The sequence below is a fragment of the Melospiza georgiana genome, chromosome 21 (assembly GCF_028018845.1).
Source record: "Melospiza georgiana isolate bMelGeo1 chromosome 21, bMelGeo1.pri, whole genome shotgun sequence".
Taxonomy (NCBI): Eukaryota; Metazoa; Chordata; class Aves; order Passeriformes; family Passerellidae; genus Melospiza; species Melospiza georgiana.
The window spans coordinates 1,222,925-1,247,110 of record NC_080450.1 but is presented as its reverse complement, the minus strand read 5'-3'; the positions used below and the strand labels follow the sequence as shown (position 1 = coordinate 1,247,110).

The 24,186-nt window shown below is 64.4% G+C and overlaps 5 protein-coding genes across 8 annotated transcripts; 3 read left to right on the top strand and 2 right to left on the bottom strand.

Annotated features, from left to right (window-relative positions):
* The first annotated feature begins 205 nt into the window (after positions 1–205).
* On the top strand, positions 206–2,202 carry RPL38 (ribosomal protein L38). Of its 2 annotated transcripts, XM_058038653.1 has the most exons (5): positions 206–248; positions 452–483; positions 707–767; positions 1,777–1,899; positions 2,105–2,202. In XM_058038653.1, the coding sequence occupies exons 2-5, from the start codon at positions 481–483 to the stop codon at positions 2,128–2,130; spliced, it is 213 nt and encodes a 70-aa protein (XP_057894636.1). In that variant the 5' UTR covers positions 206–248; positions 452–480; the 3' UTR covers positions 2,131–2,202. The 2 variants fall into 2 exon arrangements, with proteins under 2 accessions (XP_057894636.1, XP_057894635.1); XM_058038652.1 differs by lacking the exons at positions 206–248; positions 452–483 and having other exon boundaries at positions 674–767.
* An 18-nt stretch (positions 2,203–2,220) lies between these two features.
* On the bottom strand, positions 2,221–3,247 carry LOC131092404 (serine/arginine repetitive matrix protein 1-like). The gene is made up of 2 exons (XM_058039085.1): positions 2,498–3,247; positions 2,221–2,346 (listed from the first exon to the last, which is right to left on the bottom strand). The coding sequence occupies exons 1-2, from the start codon at positions 3,245–3,247 to the stop codon at positions 2,221–2,223; spliced, it is 876 nt and encodes a 291-aa protein (XP_057895068.1).
* TTYH2 (tweety family member 2) lies at positions 3,240–11,060 on the top strand. Of its 3 annotated transcripts, none has more exons than XM_058038767.1 (15): positions 3,240–3,374; positions 3,854–4,026; positions 5,174–5,285; positions 6,114–6,334; positions 6,413–6,508; positions 6,583–6,655; positions 6,818–6,887; positions 7,017–7,072; positions 7,153–7,245; positions 7,324–7,416; positions 7,493–7,635; positions 8,357–8,545; positions 8,625–8,703; positions 9,113–9,125; positions 10,027–11,060. In XM_058038767.1, exons 1-15 carry the CDS (start codon positions 3,246–3,248, stop codon positions 10,068–10,070), a joined length of 1,584 nt encoding a protein of 527 aa, XP_057894750.1. In that variant the 5' UTR covers positions 3,240–3,245; the 3' UTR covers positions 10,071–11,060. The 3 variants fall into 3 exon arrangements, with proteins under 3 accessions (XP_057894750.1, XP_057894747.1, XP_057894748.1); XM_058038764.1 differs by having other exon boundaries at positions 9,108–9,125; XM_058038765.1 differs by lacking the exon at positions 9,113–9,125.
* Positions 11,061–11,908: 848 nt separating this feature from the next.
* DNAI2 (dynein axonemal intermediate chain 2) lies at positions 11,909–16,982 on the top strand. The gene is made up of 11 exons (XM_058038934.1): positions 11,909–12,193; positions 12,873–13,034; positions 13,134–13,255; positions 13,779–13,918; positions 14,420–14,533; positions 14,951–15,090; positions 15,276–15,398; positions 15,592–15,818; positions 15,964–16,099; positions 16,170–16,316; positions 16,425–16,982. The coding sequence occupies exons 1-11, from the start codon at positions 12,011–12,013 to the stop codon at positions 16,980–16,982; spliced, it is 2,052 nt and encodes a 683-aa protein (XP_057894917.1). The 5' UTR covers positions 11,909–12,010.
* Positions 16,983–18,019: 1,037 nt separating this feature from the next.
* On the bottom strand, positions 18,020–21,105 carry BTBD17 (BTB domain containing 17). Its single transcript, XM_058038951.1, has 3 exons — positions 20,980–21,105; positions 19,708–19,984; positions 18,020–19,200 (listed from the first exon to the last, which is right to left on the bottom strand). The coding sequence occupies exons 1-3, from the start codon at positions 21,068–21,070 to the stop codon at positions 18,120–18,122; spliced, it is 1,449 nt and encodes a 482-aa protein (XP_057894934.1). The 5' UTR covers positions 21,071–21,105; the 3' UTR covers positions 18,020–18,119.
* Positions 21,106–24,186: the final 3,081 nt, after the last annotated feature.

Below are 24,186 nucleotides of genomic sequence, written 5' to 3'. Positions count from 1 at the left end.
CCCGCCCTGCTCCCCGTGCCCGGCAGCTCCCGGCCCTGCCCGGCTCCGGGGGGCTGGAGGTGCCCGAAATCCCCTCCGCAGCCGCCGCCGGTCCCGTTCGCACCGGGGCTGAGCCCCCGCCCGCTCATCGCAGCTCTCGCGGCACCACCGCCATCCGATGCTTTTTGTCCGCTGCTCGCACCGTAGGAAATAAAGTCCCGGATGCGGAAGTGCCGCGCTCATTTCCGGTTTGTTCTCAGCGGTTGCGGGTGAGCGATGGCGGCCGGGGGAGCGGGGGGGTCCTGGGGAATCCGCCGCCATCCGCCGCCATCCGCGGCCTCGCGGCACCGGGCGGCCCCGGGGCGGGCTGGGGGGGAGGAGGGAGCGCGGGGACATCCGATGGCGGGCGGGGGGCGGCGGACGCGATGGCGGGAGGCTGCGCTGACACCATCTTGGTCCGTTTGTGCCGCAGGTTGGAGCTGCCGAAGCCGAGCCGGAACCATGGTGAGGGGAGGGGGCTGCAGTGAGGGAGGGCGGCTTGGGGGGTCCTTGCGGTGGGTGAGCGGGGCCCTGGGGGGTTCTGTGGAATGAGCTCTGTGCTCAGAGCACATCCCTGGAGAGCCCCAGGCTGGAGCTGTCCCTGCCCATGGCACGGGTGAGCTTTGGGGTCTTTCCAAGCGGAACATTCCGTGATTTTCATTCCACGAGAATGTCTTTGCTCTCACAGCCTCGCAAGATTGAGGAGATCAAGGATTTCCTGCTGACAGCGCGGCGGAAGGACGCCAAGTGTGAGTGGGGGTCTCAGGCAGGCCTGGGGGAGGCTCCAGTTCCCTGCGGGCACTGAGGAGCTCCTTGCCCTGGGAATGCCGAGGGGTCGGGGCTGGCCTGGTCCCTCCTGTGGGGTGTCCCTGGAGCGCTGCTCCCAGCTGTGCATGCCCTGGGGGGTTTTAGCAAACCCCTGGAGGCAATTCCCAAACATGCCCTGCTCTGTGGGATGGTGCTGTTCTCCAGAAACAATTCCCAAACATCCCCTGCTCTGTGGGATGATGCAGCTCAATTCCCAAACATCCCCTGCTCTGTGGGATGCTGCTGTTCTCCAGAAACAATTCCCAAACATCCCCTGCTCTGTGGGATGGTGCTGTTCTCCAAAAACAATTCCCAATTTCTCCCTGCTCTGTGGGATGGTGCTGTTCTCCAGAAACAATTCCCAAATTTTCCCTGCTCTGTGGGATGATGCAGCTCAATTCCCAAACATCCCCCTGCTCTGTGGGATGGTGCTGTTCTCCAAAAACAATTCCCAAATTTTCCCTGCTCTGTGGGATGATGCAGCTCAATTCCCAAACATCCCCCTGCTCTGTGGGATGGTGCTGTTCTCCAAAAACAATTCCCAAATTTTCCCTGCTCTGTGGGATGATGCAGCTCAATTCCCAAACATCCCCCTGCTCTGTGGGATGCTGCCATGTGGAGTGTTGGAGCTGTGCCACCACAGGTGATTCATCCATCACCCTCAACAGGAGATTTTTGTTGCCACCACAAATCGAGGATAATTGAGACAAAGAGCTGCCTTGTCTCACTGTTCAGCAACACGGGAAGAGTTTTTTTCCCCTCTAATTCCTCTTGTTTGGATCTGGCTGTGGCAGGAATCCCTCGGGAATCCTGTGACAAGGGAGAGTTGAGCACTGGCAGAGATTTATCCTCCCTTTGGATGGAGATGGAGGTTTCTGCACGGGGCAGGGCGTGCACTGGGATTGCCAGGGGTGACACCGGGGTGTCCCTGCTGTCCCCTCCTCCCCACAGCCGTCAAGATCAAGAAGAACAAGGACAATGTGAAGTTCAAGGTGCGCTGCAGCCGGTACCTCTACACCCTGGTCATCACCGACAAGGAGAAGGCAGAGAAGCTGAAGCAGTCCCTGCCCCCAGGTATCTGGGAATCGATCCCCTGTGGGGTGGTTGGGATTGAGGGGGGCTGTGAGACCCCTCTGGAAGGCTCCCTGGAGCTCTTGTCACCCCCAGTGCCTTGCTGGGGTCAGTGCTTGGTGTCCCCATGGAGCTGGAGGTTCCAGGCCCCCCATCCATGCCTGAGCCCCCCCAGTCCATGTCTCCCCTCTCTCTCTCCCCTCCCCAGGTCTGGCCGTGAAGGAGCTGAAATGAGCCGGGAGCAGCTGGGTACCTGTTGGAGTCTCTGTGTTTGTTAAAATAAATAAAAAACTGTTCCTGGTGTCACGTGTGGTGTTTCACAACTCACTGTTCCTGGCCCTGGAGCCGCTCTGGGAGTCCTGGGGCCACTCTGGGGTACCTGGAGCCGCTCTGGGAGTCCTGGAGCCACTCTGGGGTACCTGGAGCCACTCTGGGGTACCTGGGGCAACTCTGGGGGTCCTGGGGCCACTTTGGGGTACCTGGGGCCACTCTGGGGTACCTGGGAGCCACTCTGGGGTACCTGGAGCCACTCTGGGGCTCCTGGGGCCACTCTGGGGCTCCTGGGAGCCACTCTCGGCATCCTGGGGCCACTCTGGGGTACCTGGGAGCCACTCTCGGTGTCCTGGGGCCACTCTGGGGGTCCTGGAGCCACTCTGGGGTACCTGGGAGCCACTCTGGGAGTCCTAGAGCTGCTCTGGGAGTCCTGGAGCCGCTCTGGGGGTCCTGGGAGCCACTCTGGGGGGTCCTGGGAGCCACTCTCGGTGTCCTGGGGCTGCTGCTGCTCCCGGCAGAGGGCCGGTTCTGGTACTGGTGGGCACCTGGAGCTGCCCCTTCGCTCTGGGGTGACAGCAGGGGACAGGCCCTGCGGGCCCTGGGGCTGGCACCCAGTGCCACCATCGTGCCCTCCATAGCGGGCTCTGGCAGTGCTGTGGGTGCCCCCACAGCCGAGGTTCGGGGCGCTCTGTCCCGGCGCTGTCCCGGCGCTGTCCCGGTGCTGTCTCAGCGCTGTCCCGGCGCTGTCCCGGCGCTGTCCCGGTTCTGTCCCGGCGCTGTCCCGGCGCTGTCCCGGTTCTGTCCCGGTTCTGTCCCGGCGCTGTCCCGGCGCTGTCCCGGCGCTGTCCCGGCGCAGTCCCGGTGCTGTCCCGGCGCTGTCCCGGCGCTGTCCCGGCGCTGTCCCGGTGCTGTCCCGGCGCGCTGGCCCGGCCCGGGGCGGGGCGCAGGGCTCGGGGCGGTGCCGGGGGGCGGTACCGGGGGGCGGCTCCCGGGGCGTGCGCGGGGCGGGCGGGCAGAGCCCGCGGCGTGGCGGCACCGCCGCCCCCCGCCCGGCAGCGCGGCGACCCCGGCCCGCCATGGGGCCCGCCCGCGCCGATTACCTGGCGCCCTGGTGGGCGGCCTGGCTGCACGGGCTCCCGCACCGCGACCCCCGCCTGCAGCCCGTGCCCAGCACCTTCCGCCCGCAGGACCCCGACTACCAGCAGGTACCGGCCCGGGCCCCCCGCGCCTGCCCCGCGCCCCCCGCGCCCGGTCCCGCTCGCCCCGCGCCCCCCGCCCGCCCCACGGCGCTGCCCGGCGCCGGCTCTGATCTCACGGCGCACAAAGCGCCTTTCATGGCCCGGGCCGGCCGGCACCGGCACCCCGGCCCCGCCGCTCCCCTCCCGGCCCCGCCGCTGCCTCTGCCCCCCCCGCGCTCCCGGGGCCGCCCGGCATCGCGGGGCACGGCCCGGCGTGACCCCGCACGGGGAGGGGGCAGCGCCGCCGTCCCGGTGTCCCGACAGCCCCGCTGCACCGCCGGCTCGGGGCCCTGCCTGGGAACGGGGACAGGGACGGGGACGGGGACGGGGACACTTCTTCCTCTTCCGCACGTGACAGTCCCGTGGGGCGCGGAGCGCCGCCGCATCCCGGCCACGGGAGCGGGTCACGGGCACGGCGGCTGACACTGTCCCCTCTCTCCTGCCAGTCGCTGCTTGTCCTGGGCTTGCTGGCCGCCGTGTGCCTCGGCCTCAACCTCCTCTTCCTCACCGTCTACCTGATCTGCCTGTGCTGCTGCAAGAGGGAGCAGGACGCCGAGAGCAAGCGGCCCCACTCGTGTTGTGTCACATGGATGGCCGTCACCGCCGGGCTCATCTGCTGGTGAGCGCGGGGACCGGGACCTGCTGCTGTCCCCCTGTCACCGAGGGACTCTGCGCTCCGGCCTTTGCGAGTGGCTTTAATTAGATCTGTGCAATGAACGTGCTCCATCCATCCATCCATCCATCCATCCATCCATCCATCCATCCATCCATCCATCCCTGCCTCCTCCCGCGCAGCTGCCGGGGCAGCCCCAGGGAGCACCTGCGGGCCGGCCCCAGCCCCGTCCCCATCAGGGCTGTGCAGAATTCCCGGCTAATCCCGGGCCGGTCGCTAATCCCAGCCCGGAGCAGATGGCGGGCGGCAGCGTGACCCAGCTGGCAGCTCCCTTGTGCCCGACCTTAATTGCAGCCACAACAATTAAACAAGGGGACGCTTCCTCACCCAGCTCTGGGGGCTTCCCAAGCCCCCCTCGGTTCGGGGTGGCTGGGAGGACGCCCAGGGCAGCCACCCCGAGTGTCCCCCGGCATTGGTGGGCTGGAGGGGAGCAGGATGGGCCCCGGGCCCCTTTGGCTGCCTGGCCACGACCCCGGCTCCAGACAAAGGGAGCTGTGCCGGGGCGGAGCGAGATGGCTGCCTGGAGCCTCGCATGGAGCAGGGAATCAGGGAGACAGGGAAACGGCACTAATGAGCTCAGCCAGCTCCCCCAGCCCTCCCAGCGTGGCTGGAATCCATTCTGCAGCTCCCGGGGACTTTGAACCCCCCCCAGCAGCCTCTTTTTGTACCAGGGTTTGGTGAGCACACTGTGGGCACGTGCCCGGCCAGGACACGGCCATGGGCACCTCTGTCCTCAGAGCCAGCTCTGAGCTCCATGCCAGCTCTGTCCCAGCTCTGCAGCAGCTGCGGGGAGCTCTCCACAGGCCCTGGAGGCGAAGGTTTAATCGCAGCCACGGCGGATTCCCCTAATCTGCTTGGCCCAGCCCCTCCGCCCTCAATCTCTCGGGTTTGCCAGGAGGAGCTTCCAGGGCACAGCTCTGGCTGTCCCCAGGCCCCTGTCACCAGCAGGAGCAGGTTCCCACCATGCTGCTGTCCCTGCCCCTCTCTCTGTCTCTGCCCTGTCCCCCAAAAACAGGGGGTGTCCCCTCTCCAGCAGGTGTGGCAGGGTGAGCGTGTCCCTCCCCTGTCACCAGTGTCCCCTCTCTGCCCACAGCGCCGCCGTTGGCGTCGGCTTCTACGGGAACAGCGAGACCAACGACGGCGTTTTCCAGCTGCTCTATGCCCTGGATCATGCCAACCAGACCCTGACTGGCATCGACTCCCTGGTAGGGCCCCAGGGTGGCTCAGTCCCTGCTGTGGGTTTGGTTGGAGCCCCAGGAGGGACGTCCGGCCAAGCCCTGGCGTGGCTGTGCTGGCCGGGCACAGAGGGTGATGTCACCCTGCAGAATGGGACCTTTGTGCCCCGCCAGGGCTGGGTCAGGGCCATGGCAGGGCTGCTCTGAGGGCACTGAGGGGTGGGGGGAGCTGATCTGCTGGGGAAAGCATTGCAGGGATGGGGCACAGGGCTCTGCCAGGCTGGTGGGTGCTGAATATCCTGGGGCAATGACCATCCCAGGGCACTGACCATCCCAGGGCACTGACCATCCCAGACTGACCATCCAAGGGTACTGACCATCCCAGACTGACCATCCCAGACTGACCATCCCAGGCACTGACCATCCCAGACTGACCATCCCGGGCACTGACCATCCCGGGCACTGACCATCCCAGGCACTGACCATCCCAGGGCACTGACCATCCCAGACTGACCATCCCAGGGACTGACCATCCTGGGCACTGACCATCCTGGGACTGACCATCCCGGGGCACTGACCATCCCAGGGCACTGACCATCCCAGGCACTGACCATCCTGAGCACTGACCATCCCAGACTGACCATCCCAGGGCACTGACCATCCCAGACTGACCATCCCAGGGCACTGACCATCCCAGACTGACCATCCCAGACTGACCATCCCAGGGACTGACCATCCCGGGCACTGACCATCCCAGACTGACCATCCCAGGGTACTGACCATCCCGGGGCACTGACCATCCCAGACTGACCATCCCAGACTGACCATCCTGGGCACTGACCATCCCTGTGCCCTCAGGTTGCCAGCACCACGCTGCAGATGCAGGGGGCGCTGGAGCAGCACCTGGCGCGGCTGAACGAGCTGCTGGCCTCGCGGGGGGATTACGTGCAGACCCTCAAGTTCACGCAGCAGCTGGCTGGCAGCATTGTCCTGCAGCTCCAGGGGCTGCCAGCCTGGCGGGGCGTCAGCGCTGACCTCACCGAGCTGTCGGGACAGGTGGCCTACGTGGAGTATTACAGGTGAGCTCCGGCACCCTGGGATGTCCCAGCAGGGCTGGGGAGGTGCCCCTGTGTCACACAGCCTTCCTCTGCCCCCAGGTGGTTGGCTTACCTGCTCTTCTTCATCCTCGTCCTCACCGTCTGCCTGCTGGCCTGCTTGGGGCTGGCCAAGCACTCCCGCTGCCTCCTGCTCCTGTGAGTACCTGGGGACGGCCTTGGGGGGCTCACGGGGACCCCCAGCCGTGCTGCCCACTCTGCTCTCCCCGCAGGATGCTGTGCTGTGGGCTGCTCATGCTGGGCCTCAGCTGGGCCTCCATGGCCGTGGACACGGCAGCTGCGGTGGTGAGTGGGGCAGGAGGGAGGGAGAGGGAGGGAAGGGCTGCCCAGGGCTGTGCTGGGCACTGTGGGCATCACTGACGTCCCTTGGGGCAGAAGGGGAGGGAAGGGCTGCCCAGGGCTGTGCTGGGCACTGCAGGCATTGCTGACATCCCTCTGTCCCCATAGGGCACCAGTGACTTCTGCGTGGCCCCGGACAAGTTCATCCTGAACCAGACAGATGATGAGATCAGCGCAGGTGAGGGCTGGCTGTGAGGTGACAGTGAGCACAGGCAGGACCCCCAAACCCACCTGGGGTCTGCCACTGTCCCCCCGTGGCTCCCTGTGCCCCGGGATGCTCCTGCTGATGTTCCCGTTCTCTCTGCAGAGGTGGTCCATTATTACCTGTACTGTGACCAGAGCCTGAGCAGCCCCTTCCAGCAGGTACAGGGGGGGTGGGCACCCCCTTTGGTGCTGCCTGGGGCTGGGGGGGGTCCGTGACTGTGCCCCACTCCCCCCTGCAGGCTCTCACCGTGTTCCAGCGCTCGCTGACCACCATGCAGATCCAGATCCAGGGGCTCATCCAGTATGCGCTGCCCCTCTTCCCCACAGCTGAGGTACAGGAGCGGGCAGCAGGGATCCCCATCCCTCCCTCTGCTCCCCAGAGCTGCCTGACCCCCCCCCTTTTATCACAGAAAGACCTTCTGGGGGTGCAGCAGCTCCTCAACTCCTCCGAGACCAGCCTGCACCAGCTGACAGCGCTGCTGGACTGCCGGGGGCTGCACAAGGTGAGAGGGGGTGGCTGGGGACCAGCTTTGGGTCCCCCGGGGTGCCACCAGCGCTGCCCTGCCTGTGTCCCACCAGGATTACCTGGATGGCCTCATTGGCATCTGCTACGACGGCGTGGAGGGGCTGCTCTACCTGGGGCTCTTCTCGCTGCTGGCGGCCGCCGCCTTCTCCACGGTGATCTGCGCGGCCCCACGAGCCTGGCAGCAGCTGGCTGGGAGGTGTGTGTGCCCCCTGTGCCCCCTGGGCACAGAGAGCCCTGTCCCTGTCCCTTGGGAGCCTCTCAGGAACCCAAGTCCCAGACACTGGGGGGACAACCCCGACATGGCCAACAATGGGGAGACACTGTCTGTGCCCCGAGGGTACTGAGGGCACCTGGGCTGGGCGCCTTTGCAGCACAAGGGACACCAGAGACATCGGTTGGAGATAAAGGGCCGACTCTTAGCAGGGGTTAATCCAAGGTTTTATTCCAGGAGTCCCAAAGGAGTCCCCACACCTCAGGGGGCTCCTGCTGAGAGCCCCGGGAGAGGTGCCAAGGTTACATTTAAAGGGAGGTGGAAACCCAAAGTAGAGAACATTTACTGACCACTGAGTGACCCTAAGGGATGGGTACTGGGGGATGGACGTTTAGGGCAGCGTATGGGGCAAGGCTTGGGGGCTGAGCCCTGGCCTCTGGCTGATCACTCCACATCCTGGAGCGAAGCTTCTAGATGGAGGGATGGGATGCTGAGTGACTGACAGAGAGCCAGGGTGGGGGTTTGGGGATGATCTCATCCAGGGAAAGGGATTGCACAGGTAAAGGAAGGGGATACAGTCTGGGATAAACCATTTGGGGATACAAAACAAAACTACTTCAGAGTATTACAGAGCATAAAAACACACTGCAGCAGAGCCCCTCTCTGCCACCCTGGGTGTGATGCCAGCGCTGCCGTGTCCCCGCAGGGAGCGGGACTACGACGACATGGACGAGGAGGACCCGTTCAACCCCGCGGCGCGGCGCATGGCCACGCACCGCCCGCCGCGGGGGCAGCTGCGCAGCTTCTGCAGCTACAGCAGCAGCCTGGGCAGCCAGAGCAGCCTGCAGCCCCCCGCGGCACAGACCGTGTCCAACGCCCCCGTGTCCGAGTACATGTGAGCCCCCCGAGCCCCCTGTGCCGTGGCCGCGGCCCCGCGCTGGGCAGGGGGTGACGGGGTCTCGCTGTGCCCCCAGGAACCAGGCCGTGCTCTTCGGAGGGAACCCCCGCTATGAGAACGTGCCCCTCATCGGGAGGGGCTCTCCCCCCCCCACGGTACGATGGGGGGCCGGGGACAAAGGCTTGTGACACCCTGGGGGTCACTGTGGGGTGGGACAGGGATGGGGGTCCTGGTGGTTCCTGCCCGGCTCTGACCCAAATCCCGGCCACCCGTGGGGAGGGGGCACGGCCACCACATGTTTGGGGGCACCAAAATGAGCGTCCCCTCCCTCCTTTCCCTGTGCTGCCTCTCCATCCTGGCTCTCAGAGGATGCTCCTCACAATCCCTTCACATTCCCATTTCCCTGCTCGTTAATCCTGCCCTGTCTGGTATTGCTGCTTCATTTTTTATTCCTTGTCTTTTTTTTCCTTTCTTTTTTTTTCTTTCTTTTTTTTTCTTTTTTTTTTTTCTTTTTTTTTTTTGTGATTTCTTTTAATTTTTTGCATCCATTATTTTGGAGCTAAGTTGCCCATCAAGAGTAAGTTCAGCCACTTCCTTCTCCCTCCTTACCCCGGGGGCAGCAGCCAGGTTCTACCCTCCTCCTCCTCACCCTTCCACACTTCCCTCCATCCCCTTTTCCTGCCTGGCTTTTGGGGTGCAGAGAGCTCAGGGAGGGGGGACAAAGGGCCAGGAGGATTTTCAGCTCCCACGTGTTGGGATGATGGTGCCTTGTCTCCATCCCTGCAGCCAGGATGTGGCCCCAGGAATACTGTCTGGGCAGGAATGCTGTCCCTCCCCTCCAGGGAGGATTTTTTCCATCAGGTGGAAGCTTGGATCCCATCTGACAGACCTGGCAGCTGGCAGAGCCTCCTCCCAGGGAGGGGACACGAGTGGGGGGATTAATTGGAGCTCTTCTCCCAGCCCTGAACAGTTTAATTCACCCAGGATTCAGATCCCTGAGGAAAGACTTTCCGAGTCCAGAATAACAAACTCGGAATAATCTTCCTTAATGCCCGCCTGGGGTGTTCCTCTCTGCTGGGAAATCCTGCAGGAATGTGATGCTGGGGATGGGCTGGAGGCTTCATCCCACAGACACACCCCCAGGGCAGATTTGGGGTGAATTTGGGAAGCTGGGAAGGTGAAGGATAAACGTGGGAAGGAACAAAGTCAAGCTGGACGGACGGGAAGGGTTTTGGTTTGGGGAGGGGGCAGATTTGGGAAGCTGGAAAGGCAGAGGATGCACCTGGGAAGGGACAAAGCAGAGCTGGACTTAGCTTGGGGAGGGGGCTCTTGTCTCCCCCAGCCCTCAGCGGGCTGAGAGCAGGGTCTGACCCTTTCCATGCCCCCCTGGCAGATGAATTTGGGATGAACCCCCACGAGAACACCCCTGGGGGCAGCGTGGGGCGTTTCGGGGTGCTGACCCCCGTGTTCCCCCGCAGTACTCCCCGAGCATGAGGGCCACGTACCTGGCGGTCACCGATGAGCACGTCCGGCACCGCGGCGACTTCCCGGCCTAGGAGGGGACACCAAAGAGCCCGAGGGACGGCACAGCACGGGGTAGGAGCCACGGCGGGGCTGGGGGCCAAACCTGGAGCCCCCCAGCACCCCCTGCCCTCACAGCCCCACACCTGCAGCCTTAGGGGCTCCCGGGAGCGCAGAGGGGCTGTGGGGGCTCCTCCGGTCCCTGTGGAACATTCTGGAGCACAAACCCCGTACCACGCTGCCCTGGGGCTCCCCTAGCAATGCAGCACCAACCACTAGTGATCCCTAGCCCTTTCCTGCCCCCCGGCATTCCCAGGATGAGGAATTTGGGATGTTTTGGCCCTGCTGGTTTTCCCTTGTTTTGCCCCCCAGGGTTTGGGAGGTGCTGGCTCTGTTTCAGAGAGGGGTCACTGCAGTGGGGTTTGGGGTGGGTTTAGGCTCTTTTTGGCTCCCCAGGGCTGGTGTGGGCTGGGGCAGGCTCCCCTCCTCCTGCAGCCCTGGAGTGGTCACACATCCCCTGGGAGAGGGACAGGAGCTGCTGGGGCATCGCTGGGGAGGGACAATATGGACCTGCCACCCCTGAAGGCTCAGCCAGCATTTCCAGGGTGGGGAGCTGGGAGAGCTGAACCTGCCCCTTTGGGCTGCCCTTTGGCACAGGGACCCCAGAAAAGGCCCCTTCCCCCTGGAGCAGGGATGGACCCCCTGCCCCATCCACCCAGACCCCAAAGGGTGCAGGCAGGGCAGTGGTGTGTGCCCCTCCAGGGCCAGGACATCCCCCTGACTCCCCTCCCCATGTTCCCCGTGACTAGCATCCCTCCCCTTGGGGAATATCCCGAGGGATTTTTTTATTTCTTTTGCTTTTAACGTTTCCATGTAACGGTACTGGTAGAAGAGCTGTTGTAACCGCATGTGAACTAACCGAAGGGCTCCGGCTGGGGGCTGGAGTCCGGCTGGATTTGTTTGTGCCCTTTTGGGAGGAAAGATAATAAAAACTTGGACTAAATTACTGTCTCCCGTGCGGGTTTTTTGGGGGTTGATAACAATTTTTTGGGTGTTTAATTCAGTGTTTGGGGCAGTTTTGAGTTGACCTTCCCAACATGGCGGCGGTCACGTGACAACGACGCCATTATGGCGAGGTCGGCATCACGTGACGTGGTTCAGGCCGTTGCCTGGCAACGGCAACGCGTCCCCGGTCAGGCCTCCCCGGGAGCGGGACGGGACCAGGCCGCACCGGGGTCCCGGGGCCTCCGCGGGCTCCGTGCTCACCCTGGGCGCTTCCTCACTCCGTGCCTGTCGCTCAGCTCTGCTCTGGGGCTCCCTGAGGCTCCTGCTGCCCTTTGAGGCCCTCTCAAGGTCCTCCCTGCATGGGATCCCTGCTCCCGTTTGGGCTTTGCCGAGGTTCCTGTTCCCTTTGGGATCGTCTGGGACTCTCTGAGCTTCTTGTTCCCTTTTGGGACATTCTCAAGGCCTACACAGTCTTCTGGGGCTCTGGAGGGTCCCCTCTCCCTTTTGGGGTCCTCCATCCGAGACCCCATTTCCTTTTAGGGTTCCCCGTCTCTTTCAGCATCCTCCCTCTCCAGGCTCTCTGTTCACATTTGGGTCTCCTTGAGGCTCCCATTCCTTTTTTCCTTTTCCTTCATCCCTGAAACCCTCTCTCCTTTTGAAGCTTGCCGAGATCCTGCTCTCCATCCCTGAGAACCCCACTCCCTGTTGGGATCCTCTCAGAGCCCCCCACTCCCTGTTGGGATCCTCTCAGCACCTCCCGCTGTCCTTTGGAACTCTCTCCTCCACCCTGAGGCCTCTGTTTCCTTTTGGGCTTCCCCAAGGCCCTCCATCCCCATTGGAGCTCTCCATCCCTGAGGCCCCCCGTGCTTTTTGGGGTTCCCCTGGAGGGCCTGCCCTCTGTCCCTGGTCCCGCCATCCTTTCCATCCCCTCCCACCATGGAGATCAAGTACGAGTACTCGCGGAAGCGCAGCGAGTTCGGCCGCCCCTGCGTCTTCTCAGACCTCCTGGCCGAGGTCACCGTGAACATCCCACCCGACCCTGCCCTGGCCGAAGACTTCATCCCCCAGGACCCCGTGGACTTCGCAGTGCAGGAGGGTCCTGTCCTGGCAGGGCATGAGGTACAGGGACACCCCCTCACAGGGAAGAGGGGACATCTCAGGGGGGATGGATGGATGGAGGGATGGATGGATGGATGGATGGATGGATGGATGGATGGATGGATGGATGATGGATGGATGGATGGATGGATGGATGGATGGATGGATGGATGATGGATGGATGGATGGATGGATGGATGGATGGATGGATGGATGGATGGATAGATGGATGGATGGAATCCATGGATGATGGATGGATGGATGGATGGATGGATGGATGGATGGATGATGATGGATGGATGGATGGATGATGGATGATGGATGGATGATGATGGATGATGGATGGATGGATGGATGGATGGATGGATGGATGGATGGGTGGATGGATGGATGATGGATGGATGGATGGATGGATGGATGGATGGATGGATGGATGGATGGATGGATCCATGGATGGATGGATGGATGGATGGATGGATCCATGGATCCATGGATGGATGCATGGATGGATGGAATCCATGGATGGATGGATGGATGGATGATGGATGGAATCCATGGATGGATGGATGGATCCATGGATGGATGGATGGATGGATGATGATGGATGGAATCCATGGATGGATGGATGATGATGGATGGATGGTGTGGTGGGCAGATTTTGGGCTCAGGGCCTGTGTCCCCCCCATGTCCCCATGTCCAGGTGAACACGGAGCGGTCACAGGTGACCATCCGGGGTGTGAACCACGTGGAGGGTGGCTGGCCCAAGCACGTGGACCCCAAGAACCAGGAGCTGACCACGCGCTACCGGGAGGAGGTGGAGAGGGAAGAGGTCTACACCAAGACTATCCAGCGCCTCGGCTTCGTAAGAGCCTGCCCTGTTCCTCCCAAACCCCCTGAGCCCCCCAGGGCCCCCCAGGGCCCCCCAGAGCTCCCCAGAGCCACAGCCCTGCTGTCCCTGCAGGTGGTGGAGCACTACATCAAGCAGAACAACACCATTGACATCTACGAGGAATATTTTGAGGAGGAAGAGGAGGAAGACGAGGATGAGGAGCATCCCTCAGCCAAAATCATCTGTGTCATCAGGTAGCACAGCTGGGGGGACTCACCAGAGCCTCAGTGGGGTCAAACCACCTTCACAAAAAATGGGAGAACATTAGGAGTTCAATTCCAGTGGGTTTGGCGTGGTTCTGGTGCAGTTTGTGAGCGGAGAGCCCCACAAACCTGAACCCTCCCTGCCCCACCACTCCCTCCCTGCCCAGGGGATTTGGGGGGTGGAACCAGGGTCAGACCCAGCTCTGAGCATCTCCTGATGGTGCTTTTGGATTTTCCTCCTTGCTCTTGGTGCCTCAAAGGTTAATTTCAACATCAGGGGTGTTTAGGAGTCAGATCCAGTAAGATAATTGGATTTTTAGAAAGGTATGACTGGAAAGAGGATGAAATCATCACCTCTTCTCCCCCCGCCTGACCCCTCAGGAGAATCATTTCCTGCACTCAAGGCTTGAGGGCTGCAGATTGGTTTCCTTGTGGTTCCCAGAGTTCCCTGTGGGAGATGCTCATCCCAGGCATTTGCAAACTGACCCATTTTGGCTGGTGTGTCACCCCAAAGGGACCCCAACAACCCCAGGAGGATGTGCACGCACCTCTCCTGGCACCCCGACAGCAACAGGGCCGTGGCCGTGGCTTATTGCAGCCTGGACTTCCAGGAGAGCAGGAACCTGAACTCTGATTCCTACGTCTGGGATGTGGGTAAGGGCCAGGCCAAACCCACCAGGGGACAGGGGATGGAGCACTTTGTGTCTCAGAGAGTGGGATGAGGATGGCAGCACCCCAGGGAGGGTCACTGGGGGAGCCCCAGTGCAGAGCCAGGAGAAATGGGAGCTGGGAGGGGGGAAATGAGCACTGAAATCACCCTCCATGGTTCCCCAGCCTGCCAGGCACAGAGCCTCACATGAGGGGCTGGTGTTGGTGAGGTTCAGCTGGTAATGAAGGAAGAAAGAGGCAGCAGGAGCCCAGGGTGAGATTTGTCCAAGCCTGCCTCACACCTGGTGTGTTTTGGAGAGAAAAGGACAAAAAGAAGGGTGGGGATGCAGATTTGTGTATTGAGGGTCTGCCCCAAGGCTAGCTCCTGGTGACATGGGCACCTCCTCCTGCACAGCTGTGTCAGGGAATGGGGTGGGGACAGCAGGAGGGGCTGGGGGCTAATTTTGGGGGCTTCACCCTTTGCTTTTCACTCATCCCTCCTTGTAGAAAAACCCTACGCCCCAGAGCTCACCCTCAAGCCCTCGTCCCCTGTGGTGACCCTGGAGTACAATTCCAAGGACTGGTATCACATGCTGGGAGGCTGCTACAACGGGCAGATAGGTGAGGGGTGAACTCTGCTCCAGGCTGGCTCCAGCCCTGCCTCTCTGCCAGGACCTGTGCTGCCTCTGGGGGAGCAGGAGGAGCCCTGGCATTTACCTGTGGGTAGGGGTGTGCCCACCTGAGCGGGCACTCGGGGAGGGGAGGACATCGTGTCAAGGATGGATGGATGGATGGATGGATGGATGGATGGATGGATGGATGGATGGATGCATGGATGCATGGATGCATGGATGCATGGATGCATGGATGCATGGATCCAGGGGATGAGCAGGATGGGTGCTGTGCTCCCACCTCTCCCACCACCCTGGATGATCTCTGGGAAGCACTGGGTGAGGTTTGCTCCCTGTTCCAGCTTGGACAGTGGGGGAATCATGACAAGGAAAGGAGCTGGGCACAGGTTTCTCTTTTCCTCCCCAGTGTATTGGGACACCAGGAAAGGGGGGCTGCCCATGGAGATGACCCCTGTGGAGTTCAGCCACAGGGACCCCGTGTATGGGGCGTACTGGCTGCCCTCCCGAACGGGCACCGAGTGCTTCTCAGGCTCCACTGACGGACAGGTGAGGGGCTGCAGCAGGGCAAGGGGCTCCTCAGGGCTCCTGGGGGAGCTTCCTGTGCCTGCCCTGCCCCTCAGCAGCCCAAGATCCAGCTCTGCCAGGCTGGCACGGGGCAGCTGCAGGACTGCCAGCACCTCTGACCGTGCTGGGAGCAGCCCCAGAGCCCCTGCCACACCTTGTCCCCGCAGGTGCTGTGGTGGGACATCCGCAAGCTGTCACAGCCCAGCGAGAGACTGGTGTTGGACATCAGCCGGCAAGATCAGCTGAAGGACGCTCTGGGTGCCAGCTCCCTGGACTTTGCACCCGTCCTGGTCAGTGTCCCTGTGCCCACCGCCCACACTCCAACCTGGGCATGAGGGGGAGCCCAGCCCAGGGGTCTCAGTCCCTAAATCCCCCCATGGTGGTGGGTCCCAGGGTTCTGGCTGCAGCAGCATCCCCTGCTGCCTCCCACACCGTGGGGTCTCCATCCTGCTGACAGCTGCACCCTCCTGCTCCCACCCCCAGCCCACCAAGTTCCTGGTGGGCACAGAGCAGGGCATCATCATCTCCTGCAATCGTGATGCCAAGACACCACCCGAGAAAATCGCCAACATCTTCAGAAGCCACATTGGAGCTGTCTACAGGGTGACCAGGAACCCCTTCTTCCCCAAAGTCTTCCTGTCAGTTGGTGACTGGACTGCTCGGATCTGGACCGAGGAGCTCATGGATTCATCCTCAATTATGGAGACCAGGTAGGTCTCCTTTGGAGAAGTACTAGAGGGCCTTCAGTCGGCCAGAAACCATCCCCAGGGCGGGTGGCAGTGGGGTCTGGTCAGCCCTGGGCTGTGCCCGAGGCAGGGCAGTGCCAGCGTGGCTGAGGGCTGGCTCTGCGGGAAGGTACCACAGCTCCTACCTGATGAACACGTGCTGGAGCCCCGTGAAGCCGGCCGTGTTCTTCACCGTCCGGTCAGACGGCGTCCTGGACATCTGGGACATCCTCTTCCACCAGAAGGAGCCTTCCCTCAGCGTCAAGGTGGGTCCCCAGCACCTCTGGGACCCTCACATCACCCCAGGGCCGAGTGTCACCCCCCACGTGTCCCCAGGTGTCCAACGATCCCCTGCTCAGCCTGTGCTCGCAGGACAACGGGCGCATCGTCAGCTGTGCCACCAAGATGGGCAATGTCTCCCTCCTGGAGCTCTCCCCGGGGCTCTGCACCATCCGCAAGAACGAGAAGACCCTGACCTCCACGGTATGTGCCCCCTGAGCGTGCCCACCCTCTGCCTGCAGCCCTGTGCTGCCCCCAGCCGTGTCACAGGGTCCCCTGTGCCCCCACATGTGCCCCCACGTGTGCCCCCAGATGTTCGAGCGGGAGGCCAGGCGGGAGAAGGTCCTGCAGGACAAGTACAAGGAGCGGCTGCTGCGGGAGCAGGAGCAGCTGCGGGCCCAGCCCGAGCAGCAGGAGGATGCAGTGCAGACCTTCCAGCAGGCCCGAGAAGATTTCCTCGCCAGCATCAAGGCAGAGCGGCGGAGGAGAGGCCTGGAAGCGCCCGGAGAGGTAACGGGGATGGGACGGCCTGGCCACCACAGCAGGGACCCCAGCAAGGGCAGGGCACAGGGTGAACCTCAGGGTGAACCTCTGTCTGTCAGGATGAAGAGGAGGAGGCAGCTGCTAGCAAAGAGGAGGAGGAGCAAAGCTAGCAGGAGGAGGAGGAGGATGCCAAGGTCAGTGTGCTCCGGCTGCACCTTCCTGTCCCCTCCATGCCAGAGCTGCTGCAGGGACAGAGCCACTGTCCCCAGGCCAGGCAGCTCTCCTGGGCTCTGTGCCCTCTCTGCCCTCCTGGGGTGGCAAGTGGAGGACCCTGACCCCACAGCTGCTCCCTGGCCTTTGCATCCTTATTTCCTTTGGTGTGAATAAACCTGTGCTTTCCACGTCACATTTCCTCTTTTGTCACAGCAGGGTCGAGCAGAGAGTGGGAAAGTCTCGTCCTCCTGCTCCTCCTGTCCTTTCCTTGGCCCAGGACACTCAAAGCCAGTGGCTGAGCGCAGCCAAGCAGCCACGGCAGCACAGGGTGTCTGTCCCTCAGTGTCCCCAGGCCATGCAGCAGGGCACAGCAGGGTGGCTGGTGGCAGCTGGGGCCCCAGTCCCCTCTGGGCTCTGTGTCCCCACAGGAGCAGCCCAGGGCTGGGTTATCAGTGCTGGGTAAACACAGCCCTGCTGGTAGAGCTGGCAGCCACCCCGACTCCTCACCCCCTTAATTAATCATTAACGAGCTGCCAGCAGCACTGTCACAGCGATGGGGACATCACACGGGTGGCTCTCTGTGGGCTGAGGGGGAGCCCCCAGCAGGACCCTTCCCCAGGCTCTGCTCAGGGGCTGAACCCACCTGTGAGTGAGCAGTGCCAGGACAGGGTTCAGGGGCCATCACCCCCCAAACCCACACCAAGCAGGGACCCACATCTACACAGGGAAATGCATCCATGCCTGGATGGGTGCTCTCCTTCCCAGGAGTTCCATCAGAAGGAGCTGGGCTGGGGAGCAGCGTCACCCCAAAGATGCCCCACACGTCCCACACTCATTTTCTGCTTTATTAGGAAAGGGGTGGGGGTACCTGGACAGGGATGGGGCAGCTGCCACCGCCAGTGGGGACAGTGTCCCCCAACCCTCCTCCACTGGGGGAGGCTGACGGGCCCCTCACCCCCAGCCTGGGCAGCTCTGTTTGCTCCTGAGCTGGACACACAGAGGGACCCTGGGGCTGCCTCACAGGAAGGATGGGCTGTCCCTGTCCCCATCCCCACACCCACTGGGGCCTGTGATGTGCCCGTGGGCTGCACATTTCACCTCCTGCACCCCCTACATGGGTCTGGGGCACTCCCAGCATCCTCCATCCCCAGGGACAGCGATGGGGACATGGCAGGGGAACACTCAGGGAGGGGTGGGCAGTGCAGAGCTCAGTCCTGGAGCCCCCCAGTGAGGGGACCCCCATCTACCTACAGGAACAAGCGTTCCCCACATGGTGCTGGGGTCAGCACGGCAGCACCCAGCTACACCTCGTTACTTCTTCACCTTGATGAGGGAGTGGTAGACGGGCTTGATGATGATGTGCAGGTGCAGGGAGTTGTCGATGAGGTACTCGGAGGTGCGTTTCTGCAGGTCGGCGTGCACCAGGAAATCGGCGGCCTCGTCCGAGCTCTGGTGGAAGCTGTAGGCGTGCTTGACCAGCACGCGGCCCTGCTGCCTCACGCCCACCAGCACGGTCTTCTGGAAGCTGACGCCGGCAAAGTCGGGGCTGCTCATGGCCGGGGTGATGACGAGGCGCGGGCGCCCGTCCTCGACGCGCACGGGCTGGACGGCGCCCGCCACCGAGTCCGAGTAGACGGGGCGCAGGCTGACGGGCAGCCAGCGCGGCGAGAAGAGCGCGTTCCACGTCACCCTCTTGCCGGCGTCGTGGCTGCTGGGCCCCAGCTGCGTCTGGAAGCTGGTGCTGCGGTCGTCGCGCGCCGGGTTGGTGATGACCCACTGGGAGCCCCAGCTGGGCGCGAGGTAGTTGCGGGGCAGGAACATGCTGCAGTTGACGTCGAAGTACTTGGCGAAGTGGAGCGGGGAGGCGGCGTGGAACTGGAAGGCCTGGAAGAGCAGGTCCTGCAGGGCGGCGCGGTGCCGCGCCAGCACGGCCGACTGCGCCTGCAGCCGGAACAGCTGGCTGGGCGCGATCATGGGGTAGCGGATGGCGCGCAGCACCCGCTCGGCCACGGGCGCCTCGGGCTGCCGCCGGCTCAGCCAGCCCTCCACGGCGGTGTAGAGCTCCAGCTCGCTGTGCAGCACCAGGTCGGAGCGCTCCAGCAGCAGCAGCAGCAGCTCCACGCTCACCGAGCCCCACTCGGCGCTGCCCAGCACCGCCGACAGGTTCCAGGCCAGGAACTGCAGGCAGCTCTCCTGCAGCGCCGCGTCCCCGACGCGCACGGCGTAGTGGTACCAGCCCACCACGTGGCCCTGGCTGGACTCGCTGGCCAGGTGGGTCCTCATGTATTCGGCCACGCCGCGCTGAAGCCCCCAGACCCGGTACTTGCTGGCCAGCTGGTGCATGGGGATGGCCTGGTGCAGCAGGATGGAGACCCCCCCGCAGTACAGGTACCTGGGGCAGAGCAGGGGATGGTGACGTTGGGGACATCCATCCCTGGCAGCTCGGTTCCCAAGGGAGCAGCCTCTGCTTTTCACTGAGTATTCCCACCCCATGGGGTCCCCAGGGTTTCCAGGGAAGCATCACCCCCTCCTTGGATGCTCCCTTCCCATTCCACGTGATCTCCATGGTCACCAGTGGAGCATCTTCCTTTTCTGGCTGCATCCCATGAAGTGGAGCACCCACCTTGTTTGGCTGCATCCATCCAAGTACACTCATCCCACAGGACCTCCTTCTTGGGAGATCCTGAGAGGAATCCTCCCTCTTGGGCTGCATCCCTCCCAAAGTGCACATCCCCCCCAAAACGCACATCCCTCCCAAACCGCACATCCCACAAGCTCCCTGTGGTTCCAAGGGAACATCCCCATCCTTGGCTGCATCCCTGTGGCCATGCCCATCCCATGGAGCTCCCCATGGTTCCCAAGAGAGCAGCACCCTGCTCTCCTCCCCATCCCCACGCACCGGATGAACTTCTCGAAGAGCGCGGCGGTCTCGGGCGGCTCGTACAGGGTCACGACGCTCTGGTTGCGCAGGAGGCTCTCGAAGACCTCGCTCTGGAGGCTGAGCAGCAGCTGGTGCGTGTGGAACACCTTGGGCTCGTCGGAGGCGGCCGAGCGCACCCGCAGCACCGAGTCGCTGCCGTTGCCGTTCTGCAGCAGCTCCTGCAGCCGCTGCAGCAGCGTCAGCGAGTGGTTGATGGTGGCCGCCGTGGAGTCCCCGCTAAAGTCGGCTTTTTGGGCTGCGGGGAGATGGGACCATCCCAGAGCTGCACCCCAGTGCCAGGCATTGAGGTGGGCTGGGGTTACCGGGTGCTGTGCACCTCCTGCCTCCGCTCCCCCAGTGCCAAAGGGCTGCCAGTGCCAAGGGAGTGTGGGGGAACAAAGGACGTGGGGACATTTGTGTCCCCGAGAGCCAAAAAACTGCCTTTCTGCAGCAGAAGGGCTGGGACCACCATGTCCCAGGCTGGGGTGTGCTGGGAAATGGCCGGGTGCCGGCGGCACTGGCTCTCAGCCCGGTCTGCCTGTCCTGATCCCGTCCCCGCTGTGGGCAGAGGGAGCCCCGGGCATTGCCCTGAACCCTCACATCCCTGATGGATACGTGGGGGGACAGAGAGCCCCTGCGTGTGGGGAGCCAGGCACGCTCTGCCCTGCAGCCAGGAATGGGGTCCCGAGCAGCCTGGGGTCACCAGCTGCCCTGGTGTCACTTCAGGTCTGTGTTGGGATCCCAACAGGGACTGGAGAGGGATCTGGGAATGTGGAACAGGGGTCTCCATGCTCCTGTGGGCACTGGGATCTTTCCTTCCTCTCCTCTCCTCCCTCCTGACACCAGTCCCACCCGCTCCTCGAGCATCCTTCCCGCAGGAGGAATTTGGCCCCGTCTGTCTCAAATCCATCTTCCTTCTCAAATCCCGTCTTGCCGACGGATTACCCTTCCCAGCGCCGGCTTAAGGCCGGGGGATGAGGAAGGGGAGCGGGGATGAGGAAGGGGAGCAGGCGCCCTGTACCCCGCGGCACGGAACCCTTCCCGGGGTACCCACCAGCGAGCACAACCCTGCTCCGAGAGCTCAGCACGCCCAGGGAGCCGCTTCCATCCCCTCGGGCACCCCGAGGGCAGCGGAGAGCCGCGCTCCGCTCTCCATCAGCCGCCGAGCCGCACCCCGGCACCCGGCGAGGGCAGCGCTGCCCGCGCCTCGGGGACCCTCCGCGCCTTCCCCCGCGCCGCGGCCGCCCTTACCGGCTTGCACGGTGAGGAGGAGGAGGAGGAAGGCGGCGGCAGAGCCCCAGCGGCGGGTGCCCGCGGGCCGGGTGCCCGTCAGCCTGGCCATGGCGTCGCAGGCGCATCTGCCGGGTGCCGCGCACGCTGCGCGCCCGCCGCTTATGTAGGCCACGCGCCCTCCCGGCCCGCGGGCCCGCGCCGCCGCATCGATTGGTGGAAACTGGGACCGGCCGTTGCCACGGGAACGGCTTCCAGCCCCCCCGCATCCCACCGGGACCCCCGGCCCCGGCCCCGCGCCCCCGGGCGCTCCGCAGCGGGGACGGCGCCGTGCGGGACCCGGGGCTGCCGGCACCGCCGCACGGAGCCCACGCGCGGCCGCGGCGCTTTGTGCCGGGGGCTTTGCATGCAGGGCACAGCTCGGCGGCCTCCCGCTCCCCCCGGCTCATGGGTATTCATGCCGGCAGCGGCCCATCACCATGGCATCCGCGCTGCCGGCAGGAACTGCCTGCCCTTTTCCCAGCCTTTGCAGCCAAGAGGCCGCCCGGGCGCCCTGTGCGGCCTCCCTGGCCCCCCGCCCGCCCCGACACCTCCTGGGGGGCTTCACCGCGGGGCTGGGGCCCCCCAAAGCCCCAGAGCACAGCAGCAGGATGGGGCGGTGCTGGTGAGCAGGGAAGGGACGGCGGGTGTCGGCCGACGGTGCCGATGTCACCGGGGCTGTGGCCCCGTGGGGACACAGGAGCAGGACCCCAGGCAGGGACACATCCCACAGAGGAGCAGCACATCCCGCAAGGGCACAGCAGCCCCTTACCCACTGCCGAGGGGCCCCGTGCCCTGCACGGCCCTCTGAACACGGGCTTAGACACGCTTCCAGATGTTGGGCGTGGGCAGATGTTGCAGCAGCTGCCGAGGGGGTGGCATCGCCATCTGTCCCTGACCCTCGGGCGCGGACACTCAGCACAAGACACCGAGCAGCCCCAGGCCGCGCTGCTGCGGCTCCCAGGCCCCTTGCAGGCTCGGGCAGGGGGCGATGCTCAGCCCTGGGGACCCCCAAAGCCGCGGTGCCAGCAGAGCCCCCGGCCCGGGGGGTGTCCTGGCACCGTGGGGCCGCGGGGACCGGGCCCCGCCGCGGCACAGCCCGTTCACGGCTCAGCGCCTCCTCCGACGCCTCATTTCACCAGCGCCTGATAAACAACAGCCTGCGGAGCGTGTGCCCGGCGCTCCAGGGGCACCGTGCCAGCCCGGGCGGCGGCCACAGCCCGGGACCCCCGTGTTGGGCTGCTCGGGGCCGTGGGGGGACACGGGGCAGCGTGGGGCTGGTGCTGGAGGTCGCCAGGGGACAGGGTGACACCTGCCAGTGTGCGGCGAGGCGAGGGAGCGGTGAGGAGATTGCGGCTGAGGGTTGGCTCACCATAGCGACCTGTGCCAGGCGGCAGTGCCAGGGCATCGCCCCGCGGGCCGGGGGGCACCGGAGGGACGGAGCTGGACCCAGGGACCGGCAGGGGACAGCGGGGCCCCCCCCGTGCTGCTGGGGAAACTGAGGCACGGTGACGGGCAATGGGCACTTGGGCAGAGCCCGGCAGGGACACGCAGGCAGCGCACACGGATTCACGCCCGTGTGCACTCGCGTCACACGCCGTGCACACCCGCTCCTCCCGTCCCCAGAGGCGGCAGCGGCCCAGCTGCCCCCGGAGCGCCATCCCTGCCGCTCTGGGGTGGGGACGAGCTCTGTCACGGCCACCGGAGCTGCCCCGGTGACCCTTCCCGGCCTCCGAGGGCCGGTGACGTCCCCGTGCCCAGCCCGCGGCTCTGCCCACGGCGCTCCCTCCGCCCCGCGCCCCGGGAGGCTGTGCCGTGCTGCGGGTGCCCGCGGGGACCGGGACACGGGCAGGGACACGGAGCCCGCACAGGACACGGACACCGGCAGGGACACACGGACACTGACCGGGACACACGGACCGCGGTATGTCCCCGGCAAACACGGTGCCCAGGGAAGGTGGCACTGCACGCCCGGCGGGTGGCACTGGGGTGACAGTCCCTGCCCCGCAGGTTTGGGGAGCGGGAACCCGGGCAGGGGGAGCAAAGGGGGCCCAGAGAAATCCCACCCCCTCACCCCCCCAGCAGCACAAAGGGGATCGGGCTGGGAAAGGGTTAAGGCGCTCGAGCAGCAGCTGCAGCCGATCGATGCCTCAGTTCCGCGGGGGACGTGGACGGACGGGACCTCCTGCTGATGAACCGGAGCTAATTTGCAGTTAATTGGCACCCCTGGGCTCCCCCCATCCCCCCCTTCTCCTCCCTCGGGCTGCGCTCGGGATCTTGCTGGGGTTCCGGGAATTGCAGGGTCGGGGAGGTGGGACCCCCGGGATCCCACACACGCCTCGGGCACTTCTGGGGGAGCAGATCCATCACTGCGGGTCCCGGAACGGGAGAGAGACCTGACCGCCCCTCCAACCCCGGCCCTGAAGCCATCGAGGGGGACAAGGGGCATTTGGGGTGCCCCTGGGGCCAGGGTCGGACTGGGAGGAGCGTGGTGTCTCGTACCCCTTCCCTGAGCACAGGACCCCCCCTTGCACCCCACACACAAGACACCCCCGCTCCCAAAGACCACCCCACAACCCCCGGGCCCCCCGCACGCCCAACCTCCGATCCCCCGACCCCCAGGACTTCCCGTACCCCCCAATCCCCATCCCAGGACCGCCCCCCACCATCCCGCACTCGGACCGAGGGGGGCGGTCCCTATGAGATGCAAATTCGGGGAGGATTCTGACCAATCAGAACGCAGCGCTCAGCTCTGGCCTCACCCCTCCCGAGAATCCCCTCTCCGATTGGGTGGAGCCGGGCTCCCCTGAGCCAATAGAAGCGCAGAGCTCAGGAGGGGGTGGAGCCTCCGTCGTTTATGAATGGGCGAGGGCGGCGCGGGCACGATCCGGGCGTGGGGAGAGGGCGGAGGGATGGGGCAGGGACCGGGGCAGGGATGGGGCACAGATGGGGCAGGGACCGGGACAGGGACAGGAATGGGGCACAGATGGGGCAAGGAGCTGGGCAGGGATGGGGCACAGATGGGGCAGGGATGGGGCACAGATAGGGCAGGGACCGGGACAGAAATGGGGCACAGATGGGGCACAGATAGGGCAGGGACCGGGGCAAGGATGGGGCACAGATAAGGATGCGGATACGGATCAGGATCCGGGCGGGGCCATGGGCAGGGCTCCTCCAGCTCCGCTGCCC

Bases quoted from the DNA above. Each gene is read 5' to 3' on its own strand.
- RPL38 (XM_058038652.1), top strand. From the start codon at position 689: ATGTCTTTGCTCTCACAGCCTCGCAAGATTGAGGAGATCAAGGATTTC. The intron at 768-1,776 runs GTGAGTGGGGGT...TCCTCCCCACAG, and splicing joins GCGGCGGAAGGACGCCAAGT to CCGTCAAGATCAAGAAGAAC. The intron at 1,900-2,104 runs GTATCTGGGAAT...TCCCCTCCCCAG, and splicing joins GAAGCAGTCCCTGCCCCCAG to GTCTGGCCGTGAAGGAGCTG.
- TTYH2 (XM_058038764.1), top strand. From the start codon at position 3,246: ATGGGGCCCGCCCGCGCCGATTACCTGGCGCCCTGGTGGGCGGCCTGG. The intron at 3,375-3,853 runs GTACCGGCCCGG...CTCTCCTGCCAG, and splicing joins AGGACCCCGACTACCAGCAG to TCGCTGCTTGTCCTGGGCTT. The intron at 7,246-7,323 runs GTACAGGAGCGG...CTTTTATCACAG, and splicing joins CCCTCTTCCCCACAGCTGAG to AAAGACCTTCTGGGGGTGCA.
- LOC131092404 (XM_058039085.1), bottom strand. From the start codon at position 3,247: ATGGCGGGCCGGGGTCGCCGCGCTGCCGGGCGGGGGGCGGCGGTGCCG. The intron at 2,347-2,497 runs GTACCCCAGAGT...CAGGACCCCCAG, and splicing joins ACACCGAGAGTGGCTCCCAG to AGTTGCCCCAGGTACCCCAG.
- DNAI2 (XM_058038934.1), top strand. From the start codon at position 12,011: ATGGAGATCAAGTACGAGTACTCGCGGAAGCGCAGCGAGTTCGGCCGC. The intron at 14,534-14,950 runs GTGAGGGGTGAA...TTTCCTCCCCAG, and splicing joins CTGCTACAACGGGCAGATAG to TGTATTGGGACACCAGGAAA. The intron at 15,091-15,275 runs GTGAGGGGCTGC...TTGTCCCCGCAG, and splicing joins CAGGCTCCACTGACGGACAG to GTGCTGTGGTGGGACATCCG.
- BTBD17 (XM_058038951.1), bottom strand. From the start codon at position 21,070: ATGGCCAGGCTGACGGGCACCCGGCCCGCGGGCACCCGCCGCTGGGGC. The intron at 19,985-20,979 runs GTAAGGGCGGCC...ATCTCCCCGCAG, and splicing joins CCTCCTCACCGTGCAAGCCG to CCCAAAAAGCCGACTTTAGC. The intron at 19,201-19,707 runs GTGCGTGGGGAT...GCTCTGCCCCAG, and splicing joins CTCTTCGAGAAGTTCATCCG to GTACCTGTACTGCGGGGGGG.